Source organism: Hippocampus zosterae, chromosome 14 (genome assembly GCF_025434085.1).
Source record: "Hippocampus zosterae strain Florida chromosome 14, ASM2543408v3, whole genome shotgun sequence".
NCBI classification, from domain to species: Eukaryota; Metazoa; Chordata; class Actinopteri; order Syngnathiformes; family Syngnathidae; genus Hippocampus; species Hippocampus zosterae.
The window spans coordinates 8,212,279-8,236,097 of NC_067464.1; the positions used below are offsets into that span (position 1 = coordinate 8,212,279).

Here is a 23,819-nt window from a genome sequence, read left to right on the forward strand (position 1 = left end):
CCCTCAGTGAAGGATAAAAATGCACTTAAGCCCACGGGACTACTTGTGGGAACAGTTTAAAAAAAAAGAAAGCGGCTCTATCACTAAGAAAATCAATTTTACTCCTTATATTTATATCTATTCTCATAAAATGAAAGCGACCTTGAATTTTTTTATTTTTTTTTTAGATGTCTTTAAAAAGTTCTAAAAATAGAAACCTGTCAACTTACTGTCTGGGATCTGAGAAAGAGAGAATGAAGAAGTGCCTTTTAGTCCTCTAGGAGTGAACAAAAATAAACCCAAGTATTCCATTAAGTGCTTGAGGAAGAGTCTCATCATTGATTGCTGAGATGAAGATAATTAGTCTTGTTTGCGTTTTAAATGAAGCCAAACACGCTGAAAATAGGGGACGGGATGGAGGGCTTGGTGGGTATGGGTTTGACCACCACGTGAGTATGAATCTTCTGTCCACGCGGCTGTTCTAGTCGCTCGGGGTCGGCCTTGCACCACAGTCCGAGAGCTGGATGGGGCACCACCACGTGACCGTGCAGAATCGGCTGCTGGTGCTGCTGTTGGAACTGGAAAGGGCAGCAGGCGCACACGCTCAAGCCGTGGTGAGAGTTCCGCTCCAATCTCAGCGCCTCCTTGACCTTGGCATCCTCATCTTGACCTCCCTTCCTGTGTTCTCGTGTCTCCGACAACGCGCTGTGATTCTTTCTCAGTCCTGAGTGGGAGTGCTCCGTTTTGCTCATCTTGGGTTCCTCCCAAAAAGAGGCCGGGAGCTGGCGTTTCCTCATGGGCACCTGCTCCACAGAGCCCCCCACTTTGTCTGCGCTTGTTTGCACGCAGCCAACGCTGCCGCCACCCTTTTCCGGCCCTTGTGGAACATGCAGATCCGCAACGGGCTTGGCACACTGAGCAGACCTGAGCGGGTGACATCTTGGCACTCGGGAGTATTTCTGAGAGAAGCGCTTGAGCTGTTTCTGCAGGTACTTCCTGTGGTCCACCGAGCGTCTGCACGGGGCCGACTTATCCAAGGCCGCCTTGATGTCGCTGGACGCCAGGTTTACGAAATTCAGCAACGTTCTCACTTCGCTGTCTGCATTTGCCATTTCATCTAACGCTTTTGTATTTGTAAACATTTGTTGTGGAATCAGTCTATGTTAAAAATGGTAGTCCATCTTGAAAAATCTGTGGGTAGAAAAGGAACGTGTGTAAACACAATCAATCAAAGGGCACATTTCATCTGTGAATACAGTACATTTGACAATAAAGTTGTATCCAATCCAATCCCAAAAATTCACAACTATGGGCAATTTAGAGCGCTGGTATCAAACACAAGGGCTGGTGGCCAGATTTGGCCCGCCACATCATTTTATGTGGCCTGTTTACGCAGATCATGTTTATTGCTAAAATATGTACCACAATTGCAAATAATCTTAACTTTAGTCTCAACTCATTCACTCCCAAAGACGTTTTTAAACGTCTTTTCAGACTTGGTCTAGAGTTGCCTGGTACTGATTAATATTGCAAGCATTTTTGCTAACACCCCCCATACTGAAAAAATGAACAGTCGTTGAACAATTTTCAGTGACTTTTAATTTCATCCATTAATTTATTGTATATGATGAGATGATTATACGGCTACAGCATGATTTTAAAAAAAATATTTAAACGGCCCTCTGGAAAACCAGCACGCGTAGTACCTGTAGAAAACCTACAAATGCATGGGGAGAACCACTGTTGTATACTTGAATTCTCAGATACATGCCATAATAGGAAAGGCGGGGCAGCTTTATTTATCAAACACAAGGCAACTCAATGCGCTTCACACAAGCAAAGAGACGACACCTTCTAGCATTGAACAGTTCATAGTAGTCATGCTCACCTCTGCTTTGTGGATGCGGCTCTGTCCTGCAGCCTCCAGCCTGCATTTGGGGGGTACTTGACCAAGCTGAATGAATATAAACTGCTTGTAGTTATGGTGCTTCCCTTGAACCAATCAGCGACCTCAGGCCCCTTACAATGGACCACAATCAGCCTGCGAGCGCCCTGCTATCCAATTCTTTTCCATCGCACATTGTTGTCATGGTGACGTAGAGGTTAAAAAAAGAATCGTCACTTTAGCAGCGATGCGCTGTTTACCTTTACGTTGTCTCTCTGATAAGTGCAACCCCTCCTCACCCCCTCAATACAATATGCAGTATTTAACCAGATAAATTGTGCATAACGTATATATTTAAATAAAGTTGCATTTAAGTCTCTAAGTTGCGGCGGGAAGTGGAGGTGGAGGAAGGGGGGGGGTGATCTAAAGAGTGAATAACCATGGAAAGGGGCTTGAGCGCTCAAGAATCTTGTCTTTCTGTTTGCCCCCTCAATCGAGCCGCACAAAGGCTGAATTACTCATTCAAACCCGGCGGGACAAAGGCAAGGGGAGCTGGATAGCACTCCTGCATTTGTAGTCAAACATTTAGAGACTTAAATCGAGTCGTCATGAAGGAGAAAGAGTGGGACAAAGCCCATAGAATTGCCATCAGCAAACATTTTCCTGTGTCATATTATTGGGGGTCTCCATGGCTCCCCCTGGCCGGCGGACAATAGCACAAGTTTGCACACTCGAACACTGTCACCCTGCCAACGGCCACAAAAAGGGCCCATGCAGGACTGGAGGAGCGGAGGACTGCGTGGTTCTCTGCGGGGAAGGTGGCGGCGGAGGAGGAGGAGGAAAGGTCCACTTGTGAAATGCTAATTGGCCTTCATCCCCCTCCTCATTGATGTGGAGCACCGAGGACAGAGATTTTGTGTGGGACACCTCGGGTTTGAGTGTACAGTCTGAAATTCAAAATGAATTCCGGTTTGGGCCATCAAGGATTAAAATCCCCAAAGCAACTGACCACAAATGTCCTACCTGTGTCATCATAATATCCGAGCTGCACACCCCCCATCCCGCCCTCTAAGTACACATTAGGCAAAATGTCATTAAATACTGAATTCATATCAGAGGGCGGTCAGTGTACGGAGTATCAAATGACACCGTTTAAAACATAAAATTAAAATTTAAAAAAAAACATACATTTTCCAGCGGTTGAAATGCTCCATTGCTTTCTACGTTGACCCCCATGCAAAGTTGGAAGCTGAAGAAATTCCCTTGTATTTGTGATATATCTTCTCCTGTGCTACCACAGTTTCGTCAAACACTACCAAAGGAAAGATATCATGTTATTAAAAGCATATGCGCGTAATGCAATGCGAGCATGTTACATCCTATCAATACGCTTACAGTTAGTGAGAATGTGCATCTGATCATCTTGTGCCGTGTCTCTGCTGCTGGGCAGTTATGTTTGTAAATTTGTTTTGAAACAACAGTTGAATCGCACCTACAGTGTATGATTTTGTTTAATGGTCAAATTATTGGAATCGTGTTTCAGTATGATGCAACACAGTTCTATCCAAAGTTTGTATATTGTTAAACTGCTACATTTCTGACAGTATCACTAAAACAACTCTGGCGTTGGATCGCATAGGTGTCGGCCTACCGAGTGTTGCGTTTGTTCAGTATGGGAACGGTGTATTAATAGAAGTGCAGAGGAACAGAGTCTCTGAAGAGTGAAAAAAAATGGACAAAATGAATCAAAGACGTGCAAAAATCTCGCAGACAGTCTTAACAGGAAAGTAAAAAGTTGGAAGCAATTCCACAATTTCTTCCTTTTCTGGTTCTTCAATGTGTCCATGCTTTATCTGCTGACAGTTTGATTTATTGTCTCTTTGTTTCACATTTGGGTGAGTGTGAGGAAAGTCCCACCAGGTCAATACATGTGCTCCGGCTGGTCTATACCTTTTCAGCCAGCGCATTCTGCTTTGTGTGAGCGAAGCAATGGGACCCCATTGTCCTCCACTCATCTTCTTTTTCTTCTTCGTGCCTTCACTTCTGTGTTGAGCTGAAAAGGAGCAATTAACAATGGAAGCAATGGGCCTTTTTTCCCCCCACACAAAGTGTTTGAAGTGCAGGAGAATAAGATAGAGGAAGTGGAGTGGCATTTAAAAATCGAAATTGGCTGTGCATGAGAACACGTGACCACTATAATTCCAAAAATGCAGTAAAGCTAGCCATACATTCATTATTCACACCGCTTACCCTCAGGAGGGTCGCGGGCATGCTGGAGCCTGTCATAGCGGTCTTCGGGCAGTAGGCGGGGTACACCCTAACCTGGTTGCAGGGCATATCTTGACGAACAACAATTCACACTCACAATCACACTTACGGACAAATTAGAGTGTCCTATGCATGTTTTTTGGAATATAGAAGAACACTGGATCACCCAGAAAAAAAACACACACACACACAGAAAACATGCAAATTCCATACAGGGAGGCCAAAGCCCGGATTCGAACCCACAACTTAGTCTGTACCGTGATCCAGATGTGCTAACCAGTCAGTTTGGGAGACATTTAATCGTAAATACCGTGGCTACATTTCCCTTAAGTGACATTGCAGCTAAGTATTCTATTTGAACTTTTCATTAGTAGCCTTTACCCTAAATTTCATTTACCTTGCATTAAATAATTTATGGAAAATCTGAAAGACCCTAAAAAAAACAACCCTGACCTTCACTACTGTAAAATGGTCAACATTACCATTTGAAATAAAACACAAATTCATCAAGAGCATAATACACGATACATTTAAAGTACAAAGCCCAAATGCAAAAAGTTCGAGCTTGTTTATCACGCACGGACATGAAGCGGCCTGAGCATATCTTCCATCTTGCAGCATCCAATGACGTGAGCCACTTTTCTTTGTCACTAGATCGTCATTGCTTAAAAATAGCACTTCATTGATCCCCTGGGAGCAAATCAAGTGTTTTTGCAGCATAAGACGCAACCCAGATAAAGATGTGTACAAAAAGAAAAGTTGGCCGAGGCATTCAGCCTACTAATGGAAGTTTGGCCGTAACATTGATAAGAGCGAAAAGCTTTTATAAAACGTTTCTCGTTTTGTGACATTCCATTAAAAACAAACGGACATATCAGTGCTAGGCTGGAAAGACCGAAACGATGGACACTTTCCTGGAAAATGTGAATCTACTGCAATCGGCAACAATGGATAATGGTTTGACATCAAAATAAAAATCCTTTCCTGCCTTTCTTTCATGCCGAAATGTAACAATACACAAAATAAAAATATTTTAAAATGCCATTCTTGTGTACAAGTGCTACAGTTTGTGTACACTGTACACACGATTTACCAGTGTGTGTTGAATCAAGAATAAATGGAGGCAATGGGGGGATTGGCCATATTATTATTATTATTATTAGCGAGGACGCTTGATTGGGCTCACATCACGGAGAGAATAATATATAAGACAGAGGAAAATAAAACATTTCACAAGTCTGAGTGGGGAAAGGGAAGCGAGAAATTTTTGATCGTAGTTTTTAACCATAAGTGGTGTCAAACGTGGAAAATACATTATTCACTTTCTCTGACGATGGATGCTTTTAGAATCTCGGATTCGTAGCACGTAAATTGACATCAACAATTATGATGAGGATATTCTTGAAAACCGTCAAAACAGACCAATTGCCATATTATGTGTTCATGGACGCTGAACGGTGATGATTCGGGTGGCCTTGCTGGATTTTAGGCATGTCGTGTGCACTTTCGAGCACAAGATGGCGCTCAACTTCCATGTTGACATTGATCACCATTGGCCAAGTTTCAAATGATCTTGGCACTGGCGTGTGTGCCCAAATGCAACAACTTGGCAACGATGCATTAAAAAAAAGCAATTTTATAAGGACCTTTCCTCGTGTGACTTGGAAAAGGGGCAGTGATGTATAGGCTGAGGCTGTTTGTAAGATTAGAAGAAGGAAGGAAACATGAGGGAGCTGGGGCTGGAGTGCTTTAATCAATCAATACAGTAACGGGACAGACTGAAGGAGAGAATGGACGAGCAGAACCACTGGGTTGACACTTTACCCGAGTCCGACATAAAGTCAGTTAAAAAAAAAAGCTCAACGTCTTGCTCGGTTTCATATACAGTGGGACAGCAAATCGGTGTTTTCCACGTTAGAGGTCAGGTGCATCCCTGCAGCATCATGAAGCACTTTTACACAGAGGCGATGCACACTGGCCTTCTCTAAAAACACTGCAGAGTTGGATAATTATTGATTATCAGGCCTCATCTTGTTTGTGTAGCAAGTGTCACATTGACCTCCTCAAGCAAAAGTTACGCGTGAAGTGCACATAGGTGACGTTACACAAATAAAGCCATGCACGTTTTAAAAATACAGAATAATTCACTTGTACGTGCTGAGGCTCTCTGCGAGGGGGCTAGTGCTGGCCCGCACTTTGCTTTCTCAATTATCAACTGGCTTTATTAAAAGTGACACGAGCAGAGAATAAGCCAACCTCAATTTCCTTAAAGCCGTTTCCTTTTTTTTTTTTTATGTGCCCTGTGAATGGCCGCGCCAAGCCAAAGTGTTAACACTTTTTCATCAAGTAGGTGGTGACATAATGACCACAGGAAAAAAATGTGAGTGTGTCAGTGGCAGCACGACAATGAACACCAAGGTTTGATTCTCACTGCCAGTTAACTGTGAATGTCACGTACGCTACATGACTGTGGGCAGTAGCATCATTTCATGAGCAAAACACCGGCAGGCGTTGTTGCGCAACAAGCAAATGACTGCGACTATGGAAAAAGTATCGGAAAATGTAGCATTCATGATTGATAAATACATTTTCTTTATTTTCATTCCAATTTACGTTTATATCGCAATGGAATTTGGCTGGTTGACGTTATTTCTAGTGAGCACTCCCACATTGCCGGTTGTAATCTGTACCTCTGAATCATCTTGACAAGTTTTACTGCTTACTGCTCGATTTATTCTAAAAGGAGTTTGGTTAACAAAAAAAGTGTTTGCAATATAAAAATGTTATTGAAAGTCAAAACAATTACAGATTTTTCTATAGATTTGGGCAAAACCATGAAGTAGACGCTTTAGTTCTCTAGTTTTATGCTCTGCGCAAGTCTAGCGCAAATGCGGTCTAATTGTGCGCATTGGTGGAGTTTCCATTTTTGACTATTTTCGCAGACACGCGCAGTTAGAAACGGGTGTTTGCGCCATTGTGGGTATGAACACAGCCAACTGGCTTCTTGGTGAATGAAAAGGTCACCTCTCATGCCCTTTAAAATCATGGCAAGAGAGGAGCATCGTTTTTGACATTGCAAAAACAGAAATAGACTTGCTGGAGTCCATGCAAAATACAAAGTACATTTATAAGGAACTATAAGCAGACCTCCACAGGTGATGATGCCAAATGAAAACGCCCTCATTGTCCAGAACGCCCAGCAAGTCCCGGCGCAGCCTGGCAAATTCCCAAACACGCGAAACGAGGCTTGCAGCATCACAAAAATCAAGATGCTCCAATTTTTATGCCCGAGCACACACGCGCAATCTATGAAAATAGAGCCCATTATCTGCGTCAGAGCGAGCCGCATATAATCATGTGGCAGCCTGGCTATGGCCCGGTAAAGTAAGAACACCCACTGCATTTTGACCCAGCATGCGCTGGCATCACCTCTGCCCCCACCCCTCCAAAAAAAAACAGTGCGTGCGTGTGTGCATACATGTATGCGTTTAAAAAAAAAATCTTATGAATATCTTATAACTGGCTTGCAGCTGAATGCGAGGTTACATCAGTGCTGTTTATCCCACCATGCTTCGGGACATTGGAGTGTTCAAAGCAGGCGCACGCAGCACAAGGCAACAAGGCATTCAGGCAGTAGGCGTGTGTGTGTGTGTGTGTGTCTGTCTCTCTCTGTGTCTCTCTCTCTCTGTCTCTCTCTCTCTCTCTCTCCACTTGACTTTAATTGGCTTTTGTCAACCTGATGGACTCCACACACTGTGCACAGGGTCATTTGTTGATTGGTTGATGACTTTTGGCAGAGGAGATCTCAGACCGCCCCCCCCCTGCCCCACCCCATATACACACACACACGCGCGCACACACAGTCAGGATGGGCTAATGCTCCCAAGTGTCCAAACCCTTTATTTTTGGCACACAAAGGAGGAGGAGGAGGAGGAGGAGGAGGAAGGGGGCTGCATCAGTCGAACCCTCGGTTCTGCCCTGCGGACTCACCCTACACGCACTACAGATAAGTTCCAAGGAATCCTGCTGCACCCCCCCCCCCGCCCCCCGTTTCTCTCTCTCTCGCTCACTCGCTCTCTCTCCTCTCGCCTTCAACTTCCACGGCTCGAGTGGCCCATTTGCACTGCTGCTGGCAGCCGAGGAAGGGATCATGTAAGGCATCGCGCAGACCCCTCCCGCCCCAAAACCCCCCCTAAAAACATCAACAACAACATAAACCAGATTTCAAAGCGAGGGAGGGAGCAACTTTAGAGATGTGGATCTATTTGGGTGATTCACTGCTCCTCGTGCCACCGGCTCGCCCCGTCCTACGCTGTCGACACCGGTACTATTGCATCGCCGCCGATTTGGACTAGGATCCCGCCCGGTGGAGGAGGAGGAGGAAGGTACTGTCCCGAACACTTGACGCCCGTGCTGTATGGATGCTGCATCCGTTCGGATCGCCGAGAAGAGCGCCAATGGGAATGCCGCTCCAAGATCTCATGCCATTCACTTTAAGTTGTTGGCCTCTCCTCTTCGCTCACTGCCTTCTCTCCCTGCTCTTACTCACATGTCAGGTAACATGCAACACTTTGTTCTTCCTCTTATTTTTTGTTGTACACCACACCGAGGACGCTCAATCAGACACACTTGCACATCTGTCAATTCTGTGTTATCACAATGCACACAGTCAGAGAAATATGTGGTAATGTTTTGTTCATGTAATTAGTTTGAATGTTACCGAGAGTTGTTTCCATTGTTTGGGTCATTTACTTGCATGATAGGTTGTCTGAAGGTGTGTGACTGTAGAATCATACTCACTGTGTTTTTAATATTTTTAGTCGCATATGACCCCCCCAAAAAACATTAAGAACGTTCCTCAGTGTCATCCGGTGCAGTTTGACATCGCATGCCACAATGATAGATAATACATATTGTACAATATACTGTATTTGCATACATAGACCATCTTCCTTTCTTATAGGAAATTTAGGTGGCCAAATTATTTAGCATATCACTTAGTATGATTCAGAGCAGTTTTTGGCCACTATAACTACCTCATGATTATAGGCATCTTGTTTATTTCATGTGAAATGTGACCTGAGAGAATTACGCTCCTGCATTGCCTCTTTAAGAGCTAAATTAAAGAAACACCCCCTTGTATCACACAATGCAATTCTTCTACACACATTATAAATATAAAGGCTGCGCCATGTTGCTCAATGAAGTAGCCAAAATAATGGGACCGCATTCACACACTCAATCAATTGCAGCTGTACTCCACTACAACGCAACAACACTACCATGTACATACTGTTAAATTAAACAAAAAACTGAAATCATAACTAATCATTCGCTTTGTAAAGGCAGACAAACCTAAACTTGAATTGGACATCAGCACTGTGTATTGTGCAGGTATCCCTAATGTTGTGGCCACACAGAGTAGTTAATGTTTGTCAGGTTGGTGGTGACACAGCTCATGGCACACAAATATCACCAGTGGGAACATGGAGTGTTTTTCCCCGAGACTATTCGCCGCCAATCTCAGCGGGACGTGTGCAGCAGGCATATGCTAGTGCTGAGTCGTGTAACCTGTGCTCCCCCCGCTGCTGCCTACAGATACACGGTGAGCTGTTGCTCACGCACTGTTAGCAGGGTTCACGTGTAATGTGATCTGCTTGAGTTTGCAAGTCCACCCACTCGCACTCCTCGGGGCGGCCTGCTGCCCACTCTGTTGGTGGGTGGGTGGCTTCTTACAGGGATTGCAGCTGGAGATGTGCTACTATTCCGCGTGAGCCAGTCACAACAGCAGCGGGAGAGTGCTGAGTACAATTAAGCACGTGCGTGTTGTGAGAAAAGCATTTCAGTCTCCCCCCCCCCATTGTCTTCCTCGTTTCAAACAAAGGGAGAACTCCAGAGGCCATGCTCGCAGACCGTGGCAGAGAAAGTTAGCCAACAGTGCCAGCTGGCGTGCCACTGTAGAAGATACCCTCCACTTCCCCCACCGCCACCTCCCCCGCCTCCCCCACGGCTATTGGGCACCATAGGTAAGAACTCCTGCATCAGTCTCACTCAGCTGTGCTCTCGTTCCAATGGCGGCAAGTACAAATACTATGTCACCTTACTGAAATTTGAACACAGATATCTATAACGTTCTACTCCATATGTAGTCAAAATGGGCCTGTTACTTTTTGGAAAAGAAATACAAAACATGCTAATTTATATAGCGCTTTCACAACACAGGTAAATAGAGAGTTAATGTCAACTATGGTTGATCTTTAGATTTTTTTAATTTTATTGTTTTTATGGGACAATGCACGTTAATCAACACAAAACTAAACAGTGTAAATGCGCTGGATTTAGCATAAATGCTAGTTTTCAGTCCCAAGGCTAACCGACTGAAATTTTAGGGACCTAAAAGTTGGGGATAAAAACAACACAACAATTCAGAGATGCAGAATACTAATCCATGTATAAATTTATTGAAGAAAACTGATGTCAGCTCCAAAGAGATTTATGGGAAATATGTTGTATCTTGAGCTAGCTTAAAACAACCATTCAAAATTTCTCCTTTTAATTTGAAAAGACACAAAGTGTATTTGTTCAATTTTTAACATTCAATAACTCTGCAACTTTTTTTTGTTAATTGATGCAGTTCGCAAAACTATGTTTGGAAAACCTAAACGCCTATTAGCCAACGCTAGCTAGAGCGGTATTTAAAAATAAGTAAAGTCCGTTGTTTGACTGTAAAAAGAAAAATCCTTATTTCTTTTGTACTTAAGTGCATCTCAGAGTCTAAATTATTGCATTTTTACTGTGGCAATGTACTTGAATCTGTATTTTCTTTCCACGAGTATCTTCACCTCTGCCTAAGTATAGATTCTGAGTAACGGTACTTTTGCCGCATCTGACTCTCTCCTAGCTTTCCATGCGACGTGGCTCCTTTCGTGCAGAAATGCATCATCCGTCCCCTCGAATTTTTGCATGTGTACGCTTGTGCATGTGATGGAGCCAGCAGGATGTTGACAGCACAGCTAATTTATGCTGGGCCTGACCCAGGGGAGTACCCAGCTGCCCGTGAGATCCAAAGCCTGTTGGGCCGCCAAACTCACTGGCTCATTGCGAGGGTTTCCCCTGGAGGACCCAACAGTGATTAAAACACAGACGACTTAATTAAATTAGCCATAATCCGATCAAGAGAGGAGGCTAATGAAGCAGCACACTTTTTGTTTTGAAGTTGAGCTGGCGGCGATAAGTGTGTGCTGTGTTCGGCGCCGATTCCGGCAGATTTCTTTTTGGTCTGAAATCCACTGATCGGCCAACATATTTCACCTGCCAGCCTGCTGAAAGTAGATCTGATTTGTACGTGGTCTCATGCCCTGTTAATGAACAGCGCATTGAAATATGGGCGACAGGCGTTGCTGATGATCTAGCCATTGTGAGCTATTACCACGACTCTTTAGAATCACTCACCCTGAGTCCTTTACAAGAGGTGGGGATGAGTACTTTGTCATCAGCAGACAGCACCGGTAAGGTTTTCATCAATCTGCTCCAATGATTTTCCTTTTGGCTCACCGTTTGTTTTTTTTCCCCCTCCCGACACACCAGTGGGCTCCCTTTGAATGAGGAGTCATAGTCCCCCTTTGTGATTGTAGTCAAGGTCACAGCAACAAACACCGCCAGGAGCATCTGACTGAAAGCTCAAGTGGGGGTGTGGGGGGTGGGGTGAATGCTCAGTTCTTTTAAATTATGTTGTTTTTGGCAGTTGATTTATATGACAACCGTCATTAGAAACCTCAAAAGAAACTTGAGGTTTCTAATACAGATCAGCAGTTCTCAGATCTGTAAAACTTGATCTGACACACTTTGCTGATGTGGGATGACAATAGGCCCATGAATTTTGAAATAGGGCTGCAGCCATATTTCTAATTCTACTTTGTATGCATTTTGCCACCTCTCCGAGTACCCATTGTTGTTCAAAGTTACATCACAGTAAAAAAATTAAAATAACATTGCTGACTAATGGCTTAGATGCATCTTACAACATATTCTCTCATTTTTACAAATCCATTGTGTTATCTGTACAACCACAAATCTATTGCATAAGACATTGAAAAAGCTCCCCAAACTTTTTAAAAAAATAATTTTTACTAATCTGGTGTCATGTAACATACCTTAATGCCCTAAAGCCTTGATACGCTGCTCGGTGTTGTGAGAAAATGCAAGCAGGCCCATTTAGTACATTTTAGCTCCTTTACAAGACTGTTTAAAAATGGGTGTAGACTCTTTGAATTATTCATGTGGTGGAGGCTGACTTTAATCCTCGTAATTATCATTCTATTCTTTCATCTAAGGCCTGAAGTTTTTCTCCAAAGTGTAATCTTTAGAAGGCAATCAAAATTCACAGTTACATAAAATTCAGTCCCCCCCCCCTCCCCAAATGGAATGGGTTAAGCAATGGAATGAGTTAAGCAGGAGCATTACCTACAACAATGCTGACTGGAGAAATGTAACCTTGACTGAAGGGAGTTTTTCCAATTTGGAGTGACCGACTGTAGAACATGCCCTTTATGCATATTAATGAGCATCAGTGTAGATGGATGGATAAATAGATAGATAGAGGCATAACATGCTCTAAGTTGCTGATGCATACAAGTGAGTGAGTCTTCCTGGACACAACTAATGTGCGGTGTAAGAGTGCTGTTGTCAAGGAACCTAAATGATTTATGGTACCATGCACATGGATATCAATCATTGACTGTTAAACAGAAGAATTGGAGTGGAGCCAAGTGTCTTCTTCAAGTGTTTCGGCTTTTCCTCTCTCCAGCAGCAGAACCAATGGTGCCCTTGGTGAGACCCTGGTGGACAGACATGGACTTTATAGTGCTGGGAATAGTGGGCTGTGCCTCGGCCCTCTTCCTTCTCTCAGCCATCATCATTTGCTACAAGGCCATCAAGAGGTCAGTTGTCCCGTGTACTTAAAAAAAAAAAAAAAAAAAAAAACACGGTGCCGTTTTGCTGTTCAAATGAAGTAGAGCGCAGACCTCTGACATAGTAAAAGGCGTCGGGAAATCACATTTTGGCAAGCAGCAGCAATGAGGAAGTCACCGACAATGACTAGAGTATTGGGAACCCACTTACAACAGCTAATTCAATCATCTAAAATCTGCTACACCTAGATTGTTTAATCTTGGAAATGGACAAAAAAAAATACTAAAGCAAAAGAGGGAAAAAACATGATGTGTCGACAAAGCAATTCATTCATCCATTTTTAGAACCGCTTTATCCTCACAAGGGTCGCGGGAGGTGCTAGAACCCATCCCTGCCGTGTTCGGGCAGTAGGCGGCGGACATGCTGAACTGGTTGCTAGCCAATCGCAGGGCACACAGTGACGAACAACCATACGCGCTCACACTCACACCTAAGGAGTGTTCCATTAACCTGCCATGCGTGTTATTGGAATGTGGGAGGAAACCAGAGTACCCGGAGAAAACCCACGCAGGCATGGGGAGAACATGCAAACTCCACACAGGGAGGCCGGAGCTGGAATCGAACTGGCAGGTATCTAAAATGAGCGTTCAAAATCGTGGAAAGTCAAGCCAACTCAAGATCGTGAGCACCAATCCAACTTGAAGGCAGTCGACATGATGTGCCATTTGACATGTGGGCGAAACGTGTTGTGTCATGTGAGGGTTGATGCGAGGGTTCCGTATTGACTGATGAGCCACATAGAGGTTGAATCACAGAAGGGCTGTAAAATGTCTCAGAGTAAGAGTGATGATTTTCAAACAGACTGCCTGACTACGTGATACCCTACAATTTTGGTTTTTATTTGCATAAGTGCATCTCACATCAGCAAAGAGGAATCCCACGTGGATGCTGGTGCGACGGGAAATGTTTCCCCCCCGTTTGGCTTATTAGAGGAAAGGCTGCGCGCAGCTTTGGCCCCAAGCGAAAGCTAGACCCATTGTGCCATTCAATGTCACACATGCACTCTGAATTACACGTTTATGTCGGCGGACATTTAATAAAGACGTACACACACCAGTTCCCCTCGCGTGCGAACGAGCATCCATAAACATCTTGACATATTTACACGCCCGTGTGAAAGTAACTCCACATGCGTATGCTAAATCAAAGAGTTGTTTTATTAACCCGTGATGAATCCACATAATTATATTTGATACTTATTGAACTATATTAAGCCACCTTCAGCAGAACTCAATTTCTCCTTTCTCCAAAAAACAAATAGGCAAAGCCAGGCAGCGGAAGTAATAGGTGGTTGGCTCAGGAATTCATTATGGCAATTTCCCAACACCCCCTACCCCTGTGTAGCGAAGGGGCTTTTTTTTTTTTTTTTTTTTTTTAACGCAGTAGCGGCAGGAAAGTGTTGTTGCAATAAACCCAAGTCATTATTTATGAATTAATTTGCGTAGTCATTCAGTTGCAGGCCACATCTTTTATACATGCAAGCAGGTCATGTCCTGAAGCCCCCGTGGGCTCCAGACTGCTTGCAGACTTCAGTGCCACGCTACTTAAAACCAGGTCCAGTCAGAGCTCATTACGCATTCATTTGTCAGCGGCGTGCAATCGAAGGATAAATGGGCTTCCTTTCGCATTTGTCATGCCTGCCCTAATCACTTAAAAGTCAAGAGAGAATAAATGACGATGAAAAGGGAACGATTACATATTCTATGGCAAGGACAGCCAAGAAAATAATTGAGAATCTGAAGCGACGTTCATAAAAAAAATGTGAAAGACACCACACACAACTAGGAAAGTCAGCAACGATGCTGGTGAAACAGTGCTTTTAGTCAATAGCAATAACTGCGAAATGGGTAGTCGGAGAGCAATGAACCACATCCAATATGTATCACGTTCTTCTATGCCTTCAGGCTTTCCCTCAAATAAAATCATCTAGATGAGGTCCAGGGCCAGACAGCTGAGGAGGTGAGGGCCAAGCTCTGCAGGCCACAACCCTATTGGCCTTTTCTTATTTATTTATTTTTTAATCATATTTGTCTGTCACTCATCTGCCGCAGGCAAAAAGGTCCTGGCAGGAAGAAAAAAAACAACACGTCTCAGCTATTCTATTGAGAGTAAACAGCAGCGGAAACAGTAGGGAGTCTGATGTGTGCAAGCGTAAAGAAGAGAATCAGACACATGCTGCCTCTCAGTGTTGCCCTGGCATCCCAAGCAAAAGACATGAAGCTGCTTCTGTCTCCCGGCTGTCCGCCAACCCAGAAAGCCAAAATAAACAAAGCTCAGCCCGACGTGCTAATGGAGCGAGATGCTTTTTCTAATCACTTAGCGCTCCGGGGTGGCTCGTCTAAAAGCGGATATCACTCCACAGCTGCTCCCGACCGATTCAAGGGCAATGCAGTACAGCCAAGGAAACTTGTTAAATCTTAAGCAAGAGGACTTCTCATGTAATATTTCATCATTTAGCCTCTCATTTTGAAAACTCGCATTTCCTGACCGATACCTACAGTGCACTCTGTAGTGTTGTGAACCACCGAATGTTACTGTAGTTTCCAGATGGCAAATGGAAACAGTGCGTATGACATGTCCTAATTTCATTACGAGCCCAAACTTCAAATGGGACTGTGCGCCGTGATTGCACAGCTTTCCTATAAAATATTCATCTAACACGTGAAGTGTTGTGTTGCCACCTGCCACATGTCAACAACTTGCCATCTATTATTGAAACCCCGTGTACACGTCCAAGAAAGCTCTGTCCAGTGTCCTCAAGCGACACGGTCAGCGGTTGTTAACAGTAGACGCATGCAACTTGCAACAGTCGCATCCCAATAATTTGGAATTATCATAAAAACGTAAATTTGATGGAAAATTTATAAATTATATATAATACAGATTCATTAAACATAATGGGGGAAAAAAACACAAATACTCCCAATGTTGTGGTAGATGCTGCTGCCTTATGAGTAAATAGCACAGGTTCGATTCCCAGCTTACAGCCCATTGCCGTACAAAAAAACTGCGTCGCAACATCAGGAAGGGCATCTGGTATAAAAACGGTGACAAACAAGCAGGTGACTCTCTGGAGCACGCTCACGGGAGTTGAAAGTTGCAATGTATTCAGAAGCACAACTCCCACTTAATTTCTATCTGAAGATGACTTTTGATTGTTTCTTGTGCGTGATTTCATTCGCTCCTATCTAAAATCCCATGAAATCATACGAAAATATACATCATACATACATTGTCTAATTCTGTCATATATTTGTATAATTCGTGGCTTTCACTTTTTGAAGTAAAGTCATGAAATGATTTCCATGATATTCTAAATTATCTAAATCTAAAGTGGTGAGTATTTTTTGCGGGGGACGGGGGGAGGCGGTTTCATACAGTACATGAATATGGCTGCTCCTCACTCCGTTTTCAAATTAGGCAAATCCCCAAACTGCCTGTTTGGTCCCCTTGAGGAAACCATCAGAACACCGCAGCTCCCACACGTATGCTGATCCTCACCCACACAACATAATGTGATTTTCCCTTCGTTCTTGGACTATTACATCTCTTAGGCTTTCCCAGGGTCCTGCGGGGATACTGCGACTGGCATCTGTCCCAAATTAAATATACGTCACGACTAAATCTTTGTTTACAACCGAGCCATTCGCCAAAAACAGCACCACCAACAACCTCAAAATCTTTTTCGTCAAGTGTGTTGCTTTTATGTACATTTGGTTATCTGGTAATTCACAATTTGTAATGCTTAAGTGAGCCAAGTAATATTTACTAATGATGGTCCAGTGGTTAGCGCATCGACCTCACAGTTCAGAGGTACCGGGTTCAATTCCAGCTACAGCCTCGCTGTGTGGAGTTTGCATGTTCTCCCAAGGCCCGCGTGCGTTTTCTCCGGGTACTCCGGTTTCCTCCCACATTCCAAAAACATGCATGGCAGGCTGATTGAACACTCTGAATTGTCCCTAGGTGTGAGTGTGGATGGTTGTTCGTCTCTGTGTGCCGTGCGATTGGCTGGCAACCTTTTTTTCCCCCGATAATATCAACATTTAAAATGTAGTTTGGTGAACACGACAAAGTAAATCCACACGGAAATAATTGATGCTGCCAGGATTCTTTATATTTAAATGCTATCTGGATTGTCACCAAAATGTGAACATTTTCTTTGTTGGGCCATTCCACCCGCTACTTATTTTTCATTTTTTGTGGAAATCGAATCCGAAAAAGTCAAGAAACTCACACACCACCAACACATGAACTAATGACTAGAGTCATGGCGACACAATTGTTGACAGCAACTTTGTCCGGGGGATGAAAGTACTCTCTTTGACTATAGACAGCCGAGCAGGTCCTGAGGAGTTGTGCCGTGTATGAGTGGCGGAACGCTGCGACAGCCCAGAGTGACATAACGGTTTAACAGGTGTGACAAAATCACAGTCACGTTGGAAAAACGGGGGCAACCTGAAAGCGAGGGCTGACGAATCAACTCGACAGCGGGAGAGCGTTCAAACAGAGTGAGCGTGTACAGGAGGAAAAGTCTTGGCAAAGCAACGCAGAAATGCGCTACTCCTCTAACCTTAGAGGACACCGTGGCACGCGATTGAAATGAGACAAAAGTGCTCGGGATTTTTTTTTTGCCCCCCTCCGGGATATGTTGTCTCGTGCGTATGATTGTATATTAGATTAGATGACTGCGTCGTCATTGTAAAACATACGACAACAAATTTCCGTGCATCTGAAAACCAGACCCGTGAAATAGAATTTAGATCAAAGTACCGGTATGTCTCATATTCTGATTGACAAAGTACACAGAGGACATACAGACACAGTCCAAAGCAGGATTGGGAGAGGCACACTCTCCACTCCAGCTTGATTCTGTCGGCGCGCCAACAATTTCCTCCATCCATCCATTTTGTATCCCGCTTACCCTCATCGCAGTTTACAGCAGAGCAGGCATGTCCAAAGCACGTGGGCCAAATGCAGCAAATAAGAAAACCGTGTTGCACGTTTAATTGTGATAAAATTGAATGAGTTATGGACAAAGTACAGTATTGGCCCAAATTTAAGACGGCCCCGATTATAAGATGACCCCCTCTTTTTCAAGACTCAAAATTGAAAATACAATACAATACAATACAATACATTCTGATTTATATAGCGCTTTCACAACAGCGGCAGCTGTAACAAAGCGCTTTACAAAACGGTTAACATAAAGTAAAATAATAAACACAACACATAACATAAAACACAAACAGTCGTGCAGTCCTAACCACTTTTCCGTCACACGCTTTGTTGTTTGAAGCGGTTTGAGATGAAAGAGGAGAGAATCAAAGTGTCCTTTAACCAGTGGATCAGAGACGTCATGCTCAAAATGAGTGAAAAAAATGAAAAAAAGTGACTTTTTGAGCACCAAATTAATTTTTATACAGAAAATAGTGACGGTACATCTCAAAAAAATGATTATAACAATATATTTGAGAGAAAATACATGCTATTTTGCCTCATTCAAATCTAAAGTGCAATCACATTCGTAAATGAATGGCTTCTGGTTTTTGAAACGTAAATTACATCATAACTTCTCCTCAGCTGCCAGTTAACCTGGCCGATCTTCGACACACTTTTCTCCAGATTGTCACTACGTTTCTACATTTTCTGTTACCTATTCAGTTATTTTCTTTTCCTTCTTATCGCAATTTTTTATTTTTCTTCTTTGTGCTACCGCTACTTTTTATTTATATTCTTCGTGGCAGGGGTTCACTTTGGCCTGGGGAGTCAAGTTCAGCATTCGCTTCATTGATATCTGGCGCCATCTAGCGTCGCAATGGGTATAATGTCTAGACCCCGAGTTTAAGACGACCCCCACTTTTTCAGTCTTATTTCAATGCAAAAAAAAACACCGTCTTAAATTCGGGCCAATACGGTATTTTTTAATTCACAAAATTACAACAAACAAGGTCCACATATTCTCAGACTACCAGGTCACATTCGAGCTTAAAGTAAATATCGGGTGCACGTTGGCCCCTGACTGGTCTGAGAAGAAGCGGTCAAAGTTGGAGCTACCAGTCGTTGCTTTTGAAAGACAAGATGTCGCTCAGGGCACCTCTGCGTTGGAGAGCACACTGTAAGCTGCAGAGCGGGACAATGACTGTACTAACTGTATTCACATGTGGTCTCTTGACTTGCATAAGCCAGGCGAGCTGAGGGGGTGCGCTGCACAAGGCACAGTACACTGGACAAATATAATAAGCACAAAGGCATACGAGAGTGCATGAAAGGATCGTCGTTGAATAATCCTAGCCATCAATTTGTCCCGTCTTTAGTTTTGCACCAGGAGGTACTTTCACATAGATGGATGTTATTCCCAGCTTGGTTCGACAGCAGCACGCATACTCATTACGTAGGGGAGAGATTGCTTCGATAGCGGTCGCAGGAGGTAATTGCCTTATCGTCTGCGTCGCAATGCATCTCTCCTTCCCTGCAAATATGACCTTTGAACAGAAGCCTTATTAGAAAGGATCAACGAGACGGAGAAAACCAAATCAACATCTCGAATAACTCGAAAGTCCCTTTTTTTTTTTTAAATGGCAGGGCCTTTAGTTGCCATGGAGCGCAATGTGGAATAGTGACCACTGGCACGGTGGCAACACTCCATTTAATCTCTGGAGTTTATCATCGCTTCCGCGACCTCGACCCGCTCTGCCTCCTGGGCCACGGCCGGGCAATAGTTTGATGTCTGTTGTGTTTTACTGAACCCTTTCGGGGACAGCGGTTACTAGAGTGGACAGCTTATCATGTTATTAGGTTACAAGCTCCATGAAAGGGTTAAATTATGTTCCAGCAACATGCCATACGCTTCGCCTGTCTGTGCCAACTGAACATAAGTAGCCAATAAAAGTATTCCGAGGTGTTGATGATGATAAATGGCTGCCGTTTTTTTCTTTGCGTCTCGGCCAGGAGTGTCAGACAAATTTGTCGTGGGCCACATTATGGGCCCCAAGCCATTATGACTGAAACCATATAAAAAAAGTAAATAACGGTTGATTCAATTAGTCTTTAAGTGACTGTAATGAGGGGTTTGGTCTCAAGAAAATGTCTAAATTTTATTAAATATGATCATTTTACATTTTGGCCGAGATTTTAGCAAGCATCATGGAAGTTGACACGTTTAATTTGCTTTCACAGGCCACATAAAATGATATGGCAGGCCAGATCTGGCCCCTGGGCCATGAGTTTAACACCTGTGATTTAGGCCGTCTTGTATTCGCCCAAACAGAGCGCCCGTATTTATTTTAAGGCAAATCAATGAATAAAGAAATGGAACGTATTTTCTGTCGAGCAGTGAAGATAGAAATGGGGTGGCTCTTCTCCACCGCTGGACAGAAAAAAAAATGTTTATAACTGTTAAATCACAGTTTCTTATTCTTAACTGTTAATGTATTCACATTTTTTAAAAAATGCTGTTCTACCATCAATGTATAGTTTGAACAGCATAGGAAATGACTGAACGGAAGGATTTTATTGATTGATTTATTTTTAAAATCATACATTTATTGCGGCCATTGGTGGTTAAATTGTATTGATCTTGTATCAGGTGCTCACCGTTTTTGTTGTTGTTGTTGTTGTTGTTAGGAAACCGCTACGCAAGGAAGAGAACGGGACAAGTCGCGGGGAATACGCTATGAGCATCCGCACCAAGAAGGCCATGGGTACAAACAACACTGTGGTATAGACTTGACTCCAGCTCGGAACAGGAAGTGACAGCATTCGTCATCTTTCAGGCCCACCCCCTTTTTCCTCAGTGACCCCTTTTCTCACCCACAATGCAACCGAGTTGCAGGAAACTCGTCCTTCTTCTGGTCGGACCGAAGGCACCAGTGAGCTGAAGAAAAGGTGGAAGGAAATGCCATGAAGGCAAGCGAGGATGAAAGGCCCCACCCCACCCTCGACAGCCCCCCTCGTCCCCCACGACGTGTGTTGTTGAAAAGCATCCCAGCAGGCTGAGCACTTGCTCTTAGTAAGAGCAATAAGAGCAAGTGTTGCTGACAGGCTGCTGACTGTGGGCCAGTCTGCCGCACGTCCAGACCTCACGCGTGCAAGAGAAGCGCAGACAATAGAGCGGCCCCACGGCGCCATCACACACGATAAATAACGTGCATGCACTTTTTACAGAGAATGCAATTTCTTTTTTTTTTTTTTAAAGAATATGCTCCATTTTTGGTTCTGCATTTTGGAGACAGATGCCTTGCAGGGGCATGAGCTGACTGTCACTCCTGACTCTGAGGCGTGCATTCATGACTATGCAATTTAAAGAAATCCATACTTTGAAAAAAAAAAGAAAAAAAAGAGGAGGCAACATCAACACGTTCAAGATTCACTGTAATATACTTTAGTCATTCATCTATTTATTTTCTCTATTTATTTTTCTACCAAAAAAAGATATTGTACAGTCCTCAGCGTTTGTTTTTGGGATTTTTTAAAAAGTGACTTATTTATACACAATTTTATTTGGCCACAGAATACCGTTGACGGTGTTGTGGACACAATGATGCAGAAAACGGCATCGCTCGTTGGTATCTGCGTGTTTGTTGAGATTTCGTGTTTTGTCTCAATGTCACGGTGTGCTTTCTCTATTGCATTACACGCTAGCCCACTGTTGATTTTGTAAAAAAGTCAACTCAGTGCACGTTCTTCCTTTCAAGGGCAGTGGAGCCACCAAGGTGCAACGCAATCCATTCTGCGACAGTAGACTGCTCAACTCTCTGTCAGTCATTTGTCATAGGAAAGGATTAAAAATAGAAATGTTATCTTCCAGCGTGAAACTTACCATCATAAAAACTGCACTGGCCATGTTTCCAGTAACTAGTCCTTTTAACCCTTTCAGGGAAAGAACTATGAACACTTCCAAAATGCAATCAGTCTCGACACAAACCATTTAGGCTCCTTCAAGAGAGTAAAAAAAGTGGAATACCTGACGAGAACAGCTGAACTTTATTTGGTTGTAATCATAATCACTTGGTGACTCACATTTAACATGAGTTTGTATGCGTTTGGTTAATTTAGAGCACAGCCAAATGCCCGGTTATAAAAGATTGTGCGCACTTGTCCAACCGAATTACAAAAGAAGCATCCAAAAAATTTTTATCAGCACCTGTGGTGGCTTTGGAGTAACTGGCATGCCCCCCCCCCCCCACCCCGAGTCTGTAATGGTTGGCAATCCTTTTTTAAACTGAGAGCAACTTCTTGGTTACGGAGTGTGAAGCAATACCAAAATAAACCTCTACAAATGATCACTTGTACAAGATTACGAGAAAATCACAATGTCCCATAACTGGTTAGCTATACAGTATTTGGAATACGCCCGTGTGATCATTTTAAATGACCGCGATATTGCAATAATTTCCATTTTATGCCCTACGGTTATCGTCACGTTTGTCTTAATCATGCAAAAGAAACACAGAAGAGCCAAAGAAAAAAAACAAACGCACTTCAGGAATTAATCTGGAAATGCTCACTGTGCTGAAGTATTACCGTCCCCCCCCTCCCCCCCCCCAGGCCTAGCGTCGAACTGAAATTCCGAATGACTGCAAACGAGCTGAGGACGTTTGACTTTAGAGGTTCCACTGTCGCCAAAGTGTCGTGTGTGTGTGTGGATTCGACAATATTCCGTGTTTCTAAGGGTGTCACCAAGGACGCGTCACCTATCACAATAGAAAGCAGGGGGCTGACCTTGTCACTGGTGAGAGACAGGACGCTTGGCCAATAGTCTGGGATCAGGTTGCGTCTGTGTGTGTGTTGTCACAAGTATCCTCCAACATGCCCTCTGGAAGAACACAACCGAGCTGGACACGAACATCAACTCAATGTTGCTCTGCACTTTTCGTGTTTCATTCTAATTCAATGTGTGCGAGTCTAGTTATCGGCTAATCTGTTGAAAACAAGAAGCTTGCTTTCAGACACGCACAGGCAGGGGCCATGTACCATATACTTCGCGGTTATATGAGAGATGTGACGAATGCATGAATGTAAATATCGCTATTTAAATATCCTGCCTTCTGGACTGTTAATTCATGCACAGGAACACGCGTTTCTACATACGTCAAAGGAAAACAACGTGCTACCATTTAGAGTTGTTAATGTTGTCATTGTTGATGGAACAAGCCATTCATGGACAAATGGTAATCGATACTCCAAACACACACACACTTTTCGCATACAACAAAACAGAAAGAACCATGTGCATACGTTGATATCCTTGCTGACTTCTGTAAATAAAAGTGTACAGAACAAAAGCATTACCATTGTTTTTGTTTAAAGGACATCGATTAACGTTTGCCTAAAGGAGGGAGGAGGGTTAAAAAGGAGGTGTTATATTTAGCCTGTGCCTGGTCTGCCCTGTCTGTGTGCTGCAGGTCTGGAGCTGGGCCGCTCCCCTGTGGTGGGGTGGAGTGGGAGGGGCGCTTGTGCTAAGTCTGTCTCACTCGCTGCATCTTTAATGAAGTGCCATCAGCAGACCTTTTACCGCTTGCTGTGTCACAAAGCAGCAAATGTGCAGGTCACATATAAATATAATCTAGCTAAAGAGAATCGTGAGCGCCGTATCAACAATTCTTACATACAACACTACAGCACATCCTATAGTAAATATTTTCAGCCCCCCCCCCCCCCCTCAAAAAATAGGCCTGATGCCGCCACTGATAAAGCATAATTTCAGATACCACTCTCA

General features: G+C 43.6%; 2 protein-coding genes and 1 long non-coding RNA gene across 4 annotated transcripts; 1 reads left to right on the plus strand and 2 right to left on the minus strand.

The window, feature by feature from the left end:
• Positions 1-63: 63 nt before the first annotated feature.
• Positions 64-5,092, minus strand: LOC127615210 (protein FAM181A-like). Of its 2 annotated transcripts, XM_052086817.1 has the most exons (3): positions 3,815-5,092; positions 1,868-2,044; positions 64-1,170 (listed from the first exon to the last, which is right to left on the minus strand). In XM_052086817.1, exon 3 carries the CDS (start codon positions 1,119-1,121, stop codon positions 357-359), a length of 765 nt encoding a protein of 254 aa, XP_051942777.1. In that variant the 5' UTR covers positions 1,122-1,170; positions 1,868-2,044; positions 3,815-5,092; the 3' UTR covers positions 64-356. The 2 variants fall into 2 exon arrangements, with proteins under 2 accessions (XP_051942777.1, XP_051942776.1); XM_052086816.1 differs by lacking the exon at positions 3,815-5,092 and having other exon boundaries at positions 1,868-2,891.
• A 3,456-nt stretch (positions 5,093-8,548) lies between these two features.
• prima1 (proline rich membrane anchor 1) lies at positions 8,549-23,385 on the plus strand. Its single transcript, XM_052086819.1, has 4 exons — positions 8,549-8,688; positions 10,017-10,158; positions 12,939-13,071; positions 20,726-23,385. The coding sequence occupies exons 1-4, from the start codon at positions 8,554-8,556 to the stop codon at positions 20,823-20,825; spliced, it is 510 nt and encodes a 169-aa protein (XP_051942779.1). The 5' UTR covers positions 8,549-8,553; the 3' UTR covers positions 20,826-23,385.
• On the minus strand, positions 20,610-22,919 carry LOC127615214 (uncharacterized). The gene is made up of 2 exons (XR_007966849.1): positions 22,823-22,919; positions 20,610-20,975 (listed from the first exon to the last, which is right to left on the minus strand). It is a non-coding gene; the product is annotated as an uncharacterized LOC127615214 (long non-coding RNA).
• Positions 23,386-23,819: the final 434 nt, after the last annotated feature.